The sequence below is a fragment of the Zeus faber genome (genome assembly GCF_960531495.2).
Source record: "Zeus faber genome assembly, chromosome: 1".
In the NCBI taxonomy this organism is placed as follows: domain Eukaryota; kingdom Metazoa; phylum Chordata; class Actinopteri; order Zeiformes; family Zeidae; genus Zeus; species Zeus faber.
The window spans coordinates 23,041,709-23,054,893 of record NC_137193.1 but is presented as its reverse complement, the minus strand read 5'-3'; the positions used below and the strand labels follow the sequence as shown (position 1 = coordinate 23,054,893).

At 45.0% G+C, this 13,185-nt stretch overlaps 1 protein-coding gene across 2 annotated transcripts in view; it reads left to right on the top strand.

Annotated features, from left to right (window-relative positions):
- Positions 1–1,579: 1,579 nt before the first annotated feature.
- The window catches only part of kcnq4 (potassium voltage-gated channel subfamily Q member 4), a 46,908-nt gene continuing 35,302 nt past the window's right edge, over positions 1,580–13,185 (top strand). For both annotated transcript variants that reach the window (XM_080006535.1, XM_080006534.1), the window contains exon 1: positions 1,580–2,471. In XM_080006535.1, the coding sequence (XP_079862661.1) occupies positions 2,203–2,471 (269 nt within the window). In that variant the 5' untranslated portion in view covers positions 1,580–2,202. The remainder of the gene's footprint in view (positions 2,472–13,185) is intronic.

Sequence of the window (13,185 nt, the reverse complement as noted above, 5' to 3'; positions counted from 1 at the left end):
CGCGTGTTATGTGAATCGGCTAAAGTCATCTTGGGTCACCGGCCGGATCGGTCGAAATGCGATTCTATGCGGGCCGGGGTAACTTTTTGTTAAAACGCTATTCATGACCAATGCAGCCCACTTAGACGCTCTTCTTAGCTTATTATAGTGGCAATCACAAAGATTTTCATGTCGTTTTTTTTGGCAGCACCTATGGCAAAAATAAGTAATTGTAGGTGCGTTTTTTGGACCTCACTTCCCAGTCAGTTGGTAGTTAGCACCTGGTCTTACAATTCGAGGTCGCCAGCAAACATGAATGCATGGCCGCGTCGCCACAGACACCCGGTTCTTAATACTCAGAATACTGCAAATGTAAGGGCTTTCAACACTGGGCCATAGGTGCTATCACCTTCATATGATCTCATTCCGCAAAAGCGACTTAACAGACATTTAAATTAAAATCTTTGAGATTGGCACTTTAAGTTGGGATCAAGCAGAAAAAAAAAAATTTCCTTTAAACTTGCTTTCAATTGTGTGGGTTTTGTTTCTGTGGAGAGATCTGGGTGGAACTATTGTGCACCTAATGGGGAACACAAAAGGTGACGGACCATTCATGCAACGTGCCAGAGTATAACCTGACCTCCAGGGGTCGAGTTGTTGGAATAAAGCTACTAAAAGGATACACGCCGTCTCGTCAATATTAGATAAGCTACAGTATCTACAGAACCTGTGAAGCTTATTACAGTTTCATTTAACCAACAAGATTTCCTCAAACATTTTAGTGACCCAAACTGTAATTAACTCAGCTGTATCTGTACGACTACACATGTAATTAACTCAAATGTGAATACTTCATGAAATTATACAAAAATATTTATTTTTCCTCCTACGGGCCCTAATACGGGCCGCAGGCCTTATCGTTGACACCCTTGTGTTACCCTCAGTGACTCTGAGATCGGATGTGAAACCATAAGTGCAACGCAAAAACAATCAGGTAAGAAGTCCACAAGAAGTTTTTATTAAAAAAAACAGAAAAAAAAAAAAAAACAGGCAGAGGTTAAATGCAGGAGATCAGTCAGCAAAGGCAAACTTATCTGGCAGGGAACAGGCAGAGAATCAGGGTCCAGGGGATCAGGCAGAGAATCAGAGTCCAGTCAGCGAACACCAGACAATCTGGTGGAGAACTGAAATGACATGGAGGTCATCGATTGTCCTGCGAGGTCAATCTCTTAAAACTAACGCTTTAAGAGTTCTTATCTGTCTGCGTTTAAAAGGTTTGTTGAGCGTTTTCTTGTACAGTGAGCACATTTATCCAAGCTGTGTTGACATGCCTCACCTGAGCTTCCAGTAAAGAACTTTTCATAAACAACGATGCGTAAAGAGTCAAGGCCACTCGGCTGTCCCAGTCCGACGCTTTTGTCCCGCTGTCTTCCGCCGGCTGTAGGTTGCAGTGGCAGGTTTTCACCAGCACCTCCACCCCAGCCTCCTGACATCACACCGATGGACTCCGACACTCCTGCGCTCCACCCCGCCAGAGCTGGAGACGCGCACGGAGCGGGGGGGCGCGGATGAGAGCGGCACCGGGAGCGGCATCCAAGAACATAAACAGACAAAACTACTTCGATTTAAATGACAATTCTCGATGCAGGGAAAAATTAATTTAGGCTCGGGCTGTCGGTTGATGTCCAGTCGTCTGTTTAACTTCTGCCTTGTCTTTCTGCAGGATTCGACAACTGCATGTTGGGGGGGAAAAGTGCATTTTCAACATGGATTGCAGTTGTTACTTCTACCCGACCAATTCGTAGTCGTCCCACTGCGATTGCATTCAATCTGCAATTTATGATCAGATTGATTGGAAGTTGTTTTTTTTTTGTTTCGTTTTGTTTGTTTTCTTAATGTGTTGCTCTGTGTCTCATTCCCTCCGCACTAATAACTTCCAAGCATTAACGTTTCAACGATGCGCTTTGCGGCTCACGCTTCGACTCCGACCTGTCCGACTGTCGCGCGTCGCTTTGAATTCGTCTGCGGTCGGGACCTGATCTACAGATAAACTTTTCATTCAAGTCCTCGAACAGGTTTCAGACAGCGGGGATGGGGGTTCATCCCGCCGAGGCCATTCAGATCATAACCGACAAACCCGGACAATGACTCGGTTCAAACTTTATTCTTTTCATTTTCTGCTCTGAGCGCCAGTGAAACACAGCTCTCTTCCCCAGCGTCGGCATGTTAGGAAGTCCGTCCAACAACGGCGGCATCAGGATGCTGGTGCCGCCGACTCCGAGCGACGAGCGGCGGGTGGAGTTCGTCGCTCTCGCCGCGCCCTCGCCGCCCCCGTCGCACCGCACCGGGCTGCTGGGCACCCCGCTGCCCGGGCCCCCCGGACCCCGGGCGAACACGCCCGTCTCCAGCAAGCGCTACCGAAAGTTTCAGAACTGCTTGTACAACGTGCTGGAGAGACCCCGAGGATGGGCGTTCATCTACCACGCTTTTATGTGAGTTTTCCCATTTCAATTACTTGTTGTCGTTGCCGCTTAGTCGCGTTCCATGCTGCTGTTTTAAAGCGGTAATCCGCGAGATTGTTATGTAGAAAAAAAAACCCCCAAAAACCCCATATTTGATACTTTTTTTTGTTTTTGTTTAAGCCAACACTTCATAAGAAATGTGTTCGCGCCTGCTCCTCTGTGTTGGTGTCGTTGTTGTGTGGCGGGGTCCGCCTTTACCTGCTGGTTTTTGATAGAACAGTGTAGCTAGTTGGGGGGGGTCACTAAATTGTATATATGGATGAAGATTCCATAGAAATAACAGCACCCCCAGATGGAAAATATCCCCACCAACTCAAGCGACCAAGAAAAAACAAATGACTTGACCCAAAGAAGGAAAACTTTTGAGAAATGGAACTGGCCGTCTTAACGTGAAGACAAGGATAAAGTCGGCTGTTGAAAAGCTGGGAATTTGTCCAAGATTCAAGATTCAAGAGGTTTATTCGTCACATACGTAGACATACTTCCATACATATATGCAGTGAAAGGTCTTTGCAAGGCACCGGGAGATTATGCACAATAAGTTCTAAACCGAACATAATAGCGAACCTATTTTCTACCTAGCGAACTAACTGAAACGAACTGATTCCTAAAACGTAACGCAGTGAGTGAATAGAATAATATAAAATATAATAAAAAATAATACAAAATAAATTAAAATAAAATAAGACTCAGTGGGCGTACAAAATAGAAGTGAAAGGAGTCGAGTTATGTATGGGATAGGCTATTTGTATATACAGATATGTGCAGTAAAGTGCATGTGAGTAAAGTGTGTATGGAGATATACAGCACAGTATACAACAGTACGGCACAGCAATACAGTAACACCGAACAGAACCGCAATACAGCGCAGTATGCAGTATCCCAGAACAGTGATACAGTATGCAGTACAGTATTCTACAGACAGTACAGTAAGTCTGTGGGGCCCATGTGAGTGATGTTGTTGTTGTTGTATAATCCATTGAACACAGACAATTTTATAGATTTCCACTTTCTTTAAAATGTTTATATTGAGTGATGATCAGCTCACACTAACGCCCCCTTGATTCATTTGCCAGTTAACTCCATGCAGGTACTTATTCTGCAGTCATGTGGTACATGTGCCAAACATCATCCCAACATGGGGTCTTCTGTTCATCTCAGCAAAGTCTCTCCTGATTAAACGATCATGCTGACTCGGGTTCCAAATTCAATTTATCCAAAACGGCAGGGGATAATTGGCGTTTTTAGCTATGTAAAAGTTTTATTGCCTATTCGCTTGGTGCTGTTTTCTTACGTGAAAGCTTTTCGACGTGCCACCACGTTTTTATTGTCGTCATTTTGTCATGTTTCACGCCGGGTGCTCCTGGAAAAGACCTGGGAACTGATAAATGCTGTCGTGTGGGTGAAGGTGGTAATGCTTTGTCGAATAAGAAATTGTGCCCCAAAACGTTTTGCGAAGGAACTAGAAAGTCACTGAAAGAAGGGACTCAAAGACAACACTGCACGGCTTTTGAAGCACCTTTCCACGTATGTTCTGTACTGTGCGCTACTGGCAATATGCACCATCATGTATAAACAGTGGAAAAGGAATGAGGTCACGGCTGGTGGTGTATGTTCTCCTCTGACAGACCAAGTGCCGGGGACTTAAAGGAACCACGCAGGGCTGGGGCCCCCACTTATCCAACAGCGCATTAAACAAGACTCTCACCGCAGTAAAAGCACCCTTGACCTTTAATTCACTGTGGGGTGAACCTGTTTACAATATGCCGAGTAAAATATACAGAGTAATTAAATGTCTTTCATCATATCACTTTGGAGAACTGTGGTGGGAAGATGGACAAAGCCTCCATCAGTACTTGACCGGTCTTGTTTTTTTATTAAAAAGAACCAATTCAAATAATCTAAGAAGCTGATGTAAAATGCGAAGACAGAGTTCACATAAAACCTTTCCCTCTCTGCTGCTGCGGGGCCTCAGTTGTCCCAGCGTGTCCCCGGTTCGTCCCCCGAAGTGAACCGGAGGACGCGTCTGCCCGTCAGCCAGCGCTGCCCCAGCTGCGTCTCGGTGTTTAGGATTTCCTTCCCCGCGCATCGTTGTCGTTGTTGCTCCTCTTGTCAGAAGCGCGAGGCAGGAGCGCTCGGCGGTGCCCGGCTCATGTTTCACATGCCACAGCCAGGAGGGATGCCGGAGCAGTCTCCATGAAGATCTGTTTTTTGTCTTTTTCCGTAACAGATGTCAGCGACAAAAAAAACAACTGCCTGAACTGAATTGACAACTCTAAACTTTTCCTACATGTGATACACTGTTAACTTGACTGTCACACGTGTATATACAGGCAAACAGATGCTTCAACTAGGCCTGACATCGTCACTCTCGTTGACAGATGCCACGAAAAGCACAATCTCTGGGTACATTTTAAAATGTGTTTACAACGCCTCTTTTTCCCTCCTACCTTGACATGAAATATGTTGGGTATACATTTGCCCGAGTGAGTGCATCATCCCCCTGATATTACCCCGAGCTGTGTATTTGTTTTGATTAATTACACATGGTGCATTCAGCAAAATGAGAACTGTGCCATTGTATGAGGAAGCTCAATTAGCGCACGGTTGATCTATTGTAATTAAATTGAGCCGCACGCTGCCATGCATGGCATGGTGCTAACGTCCTCTGATCCTTTCATTGGACCTTCGGAGCAGCAGGAGGAAACTGAGGCAGATGTTATGTTTCCTGATCTGTGAACACCTGTAAAGCACTTCTTTACATGTGTGCGCTTTTATACATAGTGTGTGTTGGTTTGTAATCTTTCCCCACTGGTATCTGCTTCACCCGGCAGTAGATGTACACAGAGAATGAATGAATCTTATGAATCTTTATTTGTCACATGACCGCACTACAACACATGCATACACACACACACACACACACACACACACACACACACACACACACACACACACACACACACACACACACACACACACACACGCTTTTTTGGGGTGGTGGCCAGTAAAATGTGGCCTCTGCATTTCTCCCATCCTGGCTTGTCCTTCCTCTGGGGGGCCAGGAGCAGTGGGCAGCATTTGTCAACGCGCCCGGGGACCTGGTAACAAGTGTCCATCACTGGTCATGTGTGCATGTTTTTGGTGGGGGTCCTTACTGATGGTAGGTGGAGGAAACCCCATGTGAGCACGGGGAGAACGTGTAAACTCCACACAGAAAGGCTCCTATTTGGGACACACACGTTCCTGTCTATACCAATCCAGTCGGAATCAAACACTCTTAGTCCTAAAATAGTTTATATTGCCATACAGAACTGTGCAAATACTCCATGTCTTTATGTGGCATTGTAGCCTGAGAGGTCGTCTCCAAGCCACAACGTCCTGCAAGGTCGATCTTAGGCATGAGATTCCCTGTAGGCGTCCTTAAGCAAGATGTCCAACATCCACTAGCTCCTGAAGGCATCTGCCATTGGGTTCATTTCTCTATTTGTCATAGCATGTAAAAATAATTTCCCCATAGGAATAGTAAAGTTCTCCTCAGTCTGTCAGTCATTGAATTTTCCTTGAGTTGAAGGCTGGGAAATGTGATTTTATCTTGTAAGTCAAGTCACCAGCCAATACATCTGGGCATGTTAGGTTTTCTTAGCTTCATGCAAACATGAATTTAGGAACCAGACTGAACCATTATAAGATGATGTCAAAATGAGTAAACATGGACGGAAGTACCAACAACAACAGATATTTTCTGTTTCCATACTGTTTCGTGGGGTAGGGGGGGGACCCAGAAACTCATTAAAAGAGACAATTGTCTACATGGAACCCCCTCGTTGAGTTTGTTAAGACCTCTTGCTGTTGATGAATTCCTCCGCTTGCTTCCCTAATTGGTTGCTTGGACACAAAGCCACTTATTTTGCACTCACCGAGCCTCCATTCTAAGTGACGCGTAGACTGTTAAAAACTGTTAAGTGCTCTTGTCCTGAAATTTGCTCTCAGTAAAAGCCCAAAGAGTTTCTTTGTCACCTTTGAATTCCCTCTCTGTTTTCTCCTGCTGTAAACTTGTGATGTCAGAGCCGGGATCCTCTTCCTGTCTGCGGCTCGGTTGTGTCCGACTCGGTCAATGGCTGTCTCAAAGTTTCCCATTACTGTGTGTACGTTGAGGAAAAGGCTGCGCTGAGACTTCAAGGCATCTGTGTTTATGTAAGAGTGGGACACTGTAATACAGTATGTAAGTGTGCGTGTGTGTGTGTCTGTGTGTGTGTGTGTGTGTGTGTGTGTGTGTTAGTCATAGCTCAACCTTGAGCCTTTATATGGTGTACGTCGGAAAGCCGGGGGTTTAAGGTAGAAAAAAGGAAGGAGGAACTGTGAGTGTGTTTGCATGCAAGTGTGTACGTCTGATTTTGTGTGTGTGTGTTTGTACAAAGAGCTGTTTGTAAACTTAGAGCGTGTGTGCTAAACAAACTTGGCAGATGACAGACATTCAGATGGATCAGGTTCACTGTTTCCTCTGACCTTTAACCCATAACCCATTTCTACTACGGGCTGTGCCACATATAGACCATCACATGAGGCCGTCTGTTGTGTTCCAGCAGCTCAGACCTCGGGCAGCCTTGGAACAAGTCTTAAATCTGCTTATCGGTACCCCATTGCACCATACCAACCAGTGTGAACCAGAGCCTTGGCTGGAAAAAACAAACGGTCGGAGGAGGCGACCAGTCAGTCAAGTCTCGAGCCTTGCTCAGGGAAATGAACTGACAGGAAAAAGCAGTCCAGACCCGGAGCTGACCAGCCCCGGTGATTGATTGGATCTATGGAGGGCGGAAATACATCTGGCATATATTATTGATGCCTTAGAAAGGAGGAAGAAAGACATGGAGGAAAAGTACAAATTAAACCTTTCTCATGTCTGGACAGTTGGATGAGTGGATTTGATTGAATAGAGAAATGTTTGTGGATGTGGACTAGAGAAATGTTTTCACACATAATTAGCTTCTTTATGACAAGCTCTTTGCAACAGTAACTCCCTATGAAAGGAGATTCTTTTGAATGGGTTCTCAAAGTGGTAATCCGTAAGATTATTTGCTGAAGAATCTTGTCTTTTATTTGCGTTATGTATGTACTGTTTAATATACTGTTTCCACTGTCAGTGGCGGGGTCCACCTTTCCTGGCAAGAATGCCCCCCCCCCCCCAATTAACCATTTAGAAGAAGGAATATTTTTGAAAGCAAAGTGCCCATTTTAGAATAAGACAGGGCTAAACCCAGATGTTGAAAAAAACCCCAAACAATGCCATTTCAAATGGGAATCTGGGAGTTTATGTAATTCACGCAACACAGACAGTGTGATGGATTGCCACTTCAATATATATAATATAGATGAGTCCCTGTTAATCTGTGCCCAAGATAAATGAAAAATGGACGCGTCTTACACCTCAGGGTGGAACTATAGGCATGTTCACTCCTATACTCCAACCAAAATTGCACACATGAGAGAACACTTTAGTGCTGGCTGCGCTGTTTCTGCTTTTAATAATGCATCGGTTATGCTTTTAAAGAAATTATGTAGTAATCATTTGTCCAACAGGGATATGGATTCAACCCCCCACTACACACACATGCACACGCACACACACACACACACACACACACATACACACACACACACACACACACACACACACACACACACACACACACACACACACACACACACACACACTCCTTTTTGTTTCAATCACTCTCCCTTTCTCTCATTTGAAACCCTGCTTCACTAATTTCCAGCGCTTGGTTCTCATCTGAGATAAATACCGTTTGCTTGTTTTCCTCCCCGCACCTCTGAGCCTCTGTGTCAGGAGGACCTGGTCTGTGGGAATCTCCTCACTTTCACCTTCCACTGCCCAGGCACCAAAGATTCTGTCTGTTTAGGAAAGCTCCAGCTTAAAGCCACATTATTTATAGATGTGGAACAAGATACCCATCACAAAACTAACGACGCTCGCTCCATAACATAACCTCTGCCCAACCGTCCTGCCGAGTCTGCTTGGAGACCTTCATGTTTGAGCTTCTTTTGCCAGGATTTGAAATACAGCTCAGCTTGCATCATCAATTTGCTCTAGCTGAGCAAATTGATGATAACATGTCTTGAGTTTTTGATTTCTGCACACTGCAAGAACAGTGTTTCTTTCTTTATTTTGCTCGTGGTTATCTGTTTGGTGGGAGGTCAAACAACGTAGTATCTGAGGATGTGGATCTGAAGCCACGCTGGGAGTTTGGCTCGCCACTTGCTGTCCCGGTGTTTCAACCAAAGACCCTGTTTAGACCTGGCATTAACATGCAAGATCCGATCACTAATGCCAGGAGTAAACGCACCCAATGTGTCCTCAATGCGGTTTGAGATCAGATCGCTCAGACCACATTCCGAGGTGGCCTGGGCCACGTATGGCCACATTCTTTTAGCAGTGTAAACGGGAATAATGACCTGGGCCACAATGAATGACCGCCTACTCAACTGACGTCCTCCGCGTAAGCCGAAGTACGTATTCATGGCGCCGGCGTGCGCCAACGGCGTCATATTAAAGCCCCTGTCAAGCAGATAAATGTGTTATGAGACACCCAGCCGAAATTGAATGATTCAAAAAAGTGATTAAAGCTGACACCCTGAGAGCCGCTGCAGCAACAGACTGTCGTTCTGTGAGCACAAAGCACACACCCACGGGAGGGAGGGGAGGGCTAATGAGTCGGTTCGCTAATGGTGGGTGAATAAAAAAGGAACCGGCCTGCTTAAAACAGTGGTTCTTCAAAGATCTCTCTGATCAGAGCTGTGGAACTCCGCAGCAGCTTTGCATAGTGTTAGGGTAGGGGCCCTGCCAAGTATTACTGCTCTGTGTCATCAAGTCATGATTTAGCCTCGCCCAAAATATCTGGACCACAAAAATGGTGAGAAACAGTTTAACAGTCTGATTCCACAATTCAGTACATCGTTCACAGTCTTTTCGCATGTTTTCAGCAATTACTTTCTAACATGTCTAATGTGGTTCGAAACAAATCACTGAATTCACTTTACAGGGACTTTAAGTCTGATAGGAAAGTCTCCTCGTTACAGAAGTGTAGGAATTGTTATTTACAAGTAAAGTATTTACACAAAAAAAAAAATCCAGTTTTTACTAAATGAAGTCGAATAGCAATGGAAAGCAACGGGGAGATGTACGAGAGGCGGCACCGGACACACAGGTTTTTTGTTACTTTCCTTCCATTGCCCAGTGAATGGGACAGTCCTGTAACTCAGTTGTGTTTAAAAAAAATGGTTTCGTACAAGTAGAAAACAAACGAAAATAACTACATCTGTCCACACCCCTGTCTAGACAGTGCAGTGGACCGGAGATCGCTCCCTGGAGAGTTGTCCCGATCGCGGCGTGTACAGCCGCGTCGCTGTCTAGAGGAGATAAAACCTCCCCTCCAATCCTCTGAGTGACGTTCAGGTTTTTAATTTTCCATACAAGTAAGAAAATGAGGACACAAAATAAACCCGTTCAGCCTGAACCCTGCGCTGCGTACCGCACACACGGGCACTGAAACTTCCGTCTGTATTGTTCCAATTTTTCCCGTGCGCCAAGGTCTTCGCTCTTGGTCTTTCCAAACTGAAATGATGCACGTGTATATAGAGCAGGGAAGTGAGATCCGATCACACGTTGAGCCCCGTGTTGATGCCAGGTGTAAACAGGGTCAATGAAGCACTGATATGTCTGTGGCAGCGGGACACCCGCCCCATTAGCTTGTCAGTATACCCCTGTGCTGAAAGCTGTGGCGGCAGCCTGGGAGTGACTTAGTCTGCGTTTGGTTAAAGTTAGTGAGTAATAGCACACTCCGCGTCCTTTCTGACTGGGGCTGTTCATTCGCTCCGATCGCCGTGACGGGTGACGTTCTCTGTTTTCATTATTAATGCTCTGAGTAAAAAAAAAAACAAAGTAGCTTTTTCGTTTTGGTGTTTGCCTTTACCCGTCAGCATGCGAATGAGTTGTTATTGATGACTAAGGAGCAGTGAACGGGGTGAGGGTTCTCGACCTGCTCACGACGGAGGATTGGATGCTTGTCGTTCATTTAGCGCCGCTGTTTTTTGGTTTTTTTTGTTTGTTTTTTAATCTATTCACCTCAGCAGGTTGTGTAAATTCTGCTCCATTAAGAATCCTTTATCGCCCAACTGGCTTTTCTATTCTTCTCCTCCCTCCCTCCATCACTGCCTCCTTCCTTTCTCCTCCTGAGCGGGAAAGATCGCCTCTCATTCGCCGAACGACCTCGCCTAGTTGACTTCCTCTTTCTAACTACCTCGCTGTAATTCCCCCGCCCTGATAGGCTCGTTGTCTCCTCTCTCAGTGAGATGGATCGGTTAAGCGTCTGCTAAATAAATGACTAAATAAATAAATGACTAAAGAGGGAACATATCGGTTCAGCTGACTCAAGAATCACACCGGGCAATATTTTTTATGTGGGGGCCTCCTCAAATTGGTAGAATATGGGGAGATGGTGAAGAGCTGTTACCCCACGGACCTAACCCGACATTTCCTTACGTAACTCTCTTTTTTACTTTAAAACTTCAACTGCACCTGTTGGAAAGAGAACCGGGAGCTCAGCCGCAGTAATATTTCCCCGAGAGAACAGTTTTTGGCAATTTCTTACGATTTGACTGAAGGATGAGCTAACATCCAATTTAGCGACTTACCGTGATTAAGGTGGTAAGTGGATTGGAAGGGAACTCAAAGAAGACAATTCTATGAGGTTGTGTCAGAATTTTTTTAAAGATGAGATTTTTAGAGACGGGCTTAGTGTCTGGTCCGGTCCCTGGACCGGACTCCAGATTTAAACAGATAAATGTATTACTCTTTGATTTCAGACTTCCATCTTTGCTGTGTTTACACCTTCCTCTTCTTTTGGACTTACTATTGAGGCCAGTTTCCACGCACTCCCCTTTCTACTTTTCTCGCACAGTTACTATTTTTTCACCACTGCTTAATTCCCAGGGGGGATTAAGTGTATATATATGTATATTTTCAAAATTTAAGTCCCGATACTTAATTTCTGAATGATGAATTTAGCATTTGAAAATGTCATTTGCTGTCCAGTATCCGCCCACCCCCACCACCCTGTCCGTTAGGTTGCACCATATCGTAATGGTTTTTGGAATACAGTCCAGAGATATTGGTTTTATGTCTTTGACGGAGGAAAAAATACAACGATCTGATATGTAGTGATCCTTTGACTCGACCCCTTTCGTTATAGGTTAGAGAACAGGCTCAGCCCCCACCCCCCCCCCCCCCCCGGTGACCTTCAAGGTGAATGCTTGTGATTGGACAAATCTGTAGCACGTGTGGCTTTGGTGAGGGGTGAGGAAAGGGTGGAGGAAAAACAAGAGGAGAAGCGGTGGGAATTGGGGACGCTGGGGGTAAACGGAGTAGAGATTAGAAAACAGGAAAAGTCGAGGTTTGTTGCTGTATTCATTTCTCCTTTCAGGACAGAATGCTCTCCTCTGGGGAGTGGACTGTCTGTCCTGGGATGGCCTTCCAGGAATCAGGTTTCCTCCACCTCTGCCGTCCTCCTCTCCAGCACCGCTCACCTTTACTTCAGAACACGTCCCGAAAAATATAGGTGTCAACGAGAACCAAAGCCAGCTCTTTGGGCCGACGCCAAAGACCCTTCAAACTGAGGTTCTTCGTAGAACCATTTCTCTGTGGTTTTGTTTACTTGCCCTTGGCGTTTATTTACACACACACGCAGACGCAGACGCAGACGCACACACACACTCACAGACTCTGCGCAGTTCCTTCCTGAGTGAAGTGAAGTGATCAGCGAGGGTGTTGACGCCCCCTAATCTGCAGTAATCTGTTTTTATGTGAAGTTATTGTGGCAGGGGCGCTCCAGAAATGCTGTCCAGTTTGGACCTGAGGGTCGAAGGTTATTGCCAGGAGTTTATTTTTATTATTGAAGGCCTTCCGAACACAATGGGGATACTCTTACAGCCACAGCGGACCGCAGACTGCCTCCCTCTGGTTCTGTCTCTCCATCTCACTCTCTATCTCACTCTCACACTAAATTTGTCCGTCTCACTAAACAAGTTTCTATTGTTGTGGTTCTTTACCAAAATCATTTTCCGGGATGAGATTTGTGTTGGCTGGTTATTTAAAGAGATGACTATATGGTTCATTATTCCAGAAAACAACTTTCATATTGTTCCTGGATGTTGGAGAGCTCTTACATTTTATTACAATATAGTCCAGTCTAAAAATTAAGTCCAAGTTGAAATACAATACAAAAAGTTAAAGCGGAAATCCCAAAAATCACCTATCTTCGCCGGATTACACTACAAATCCCAGAATTCCATTTGAAATGTATGTATGTACATGTATGTATGTATGTCTTTAGATCTTTGCCGGGAAAGGCGGACCCTGCCACCAACAGTGGAAACTGCATATAGAGGAGAAGATGCATAACACAAACACATTGAGTCAATATTTCTTTAAAAGCGCCAGGTAAATGAAATATTGAAGGTGTCTTTTGGATTACCACTTTAAATTCCAATGTGTTATGCCTAATCCATTACTACCATGGTTTTGCTGAAGTTAATGATATAGACTCTTAACTGAAACATACAGTACTGAAAATAAGTCTAACATTGGGTTACAGGTCGAATGAAAGAC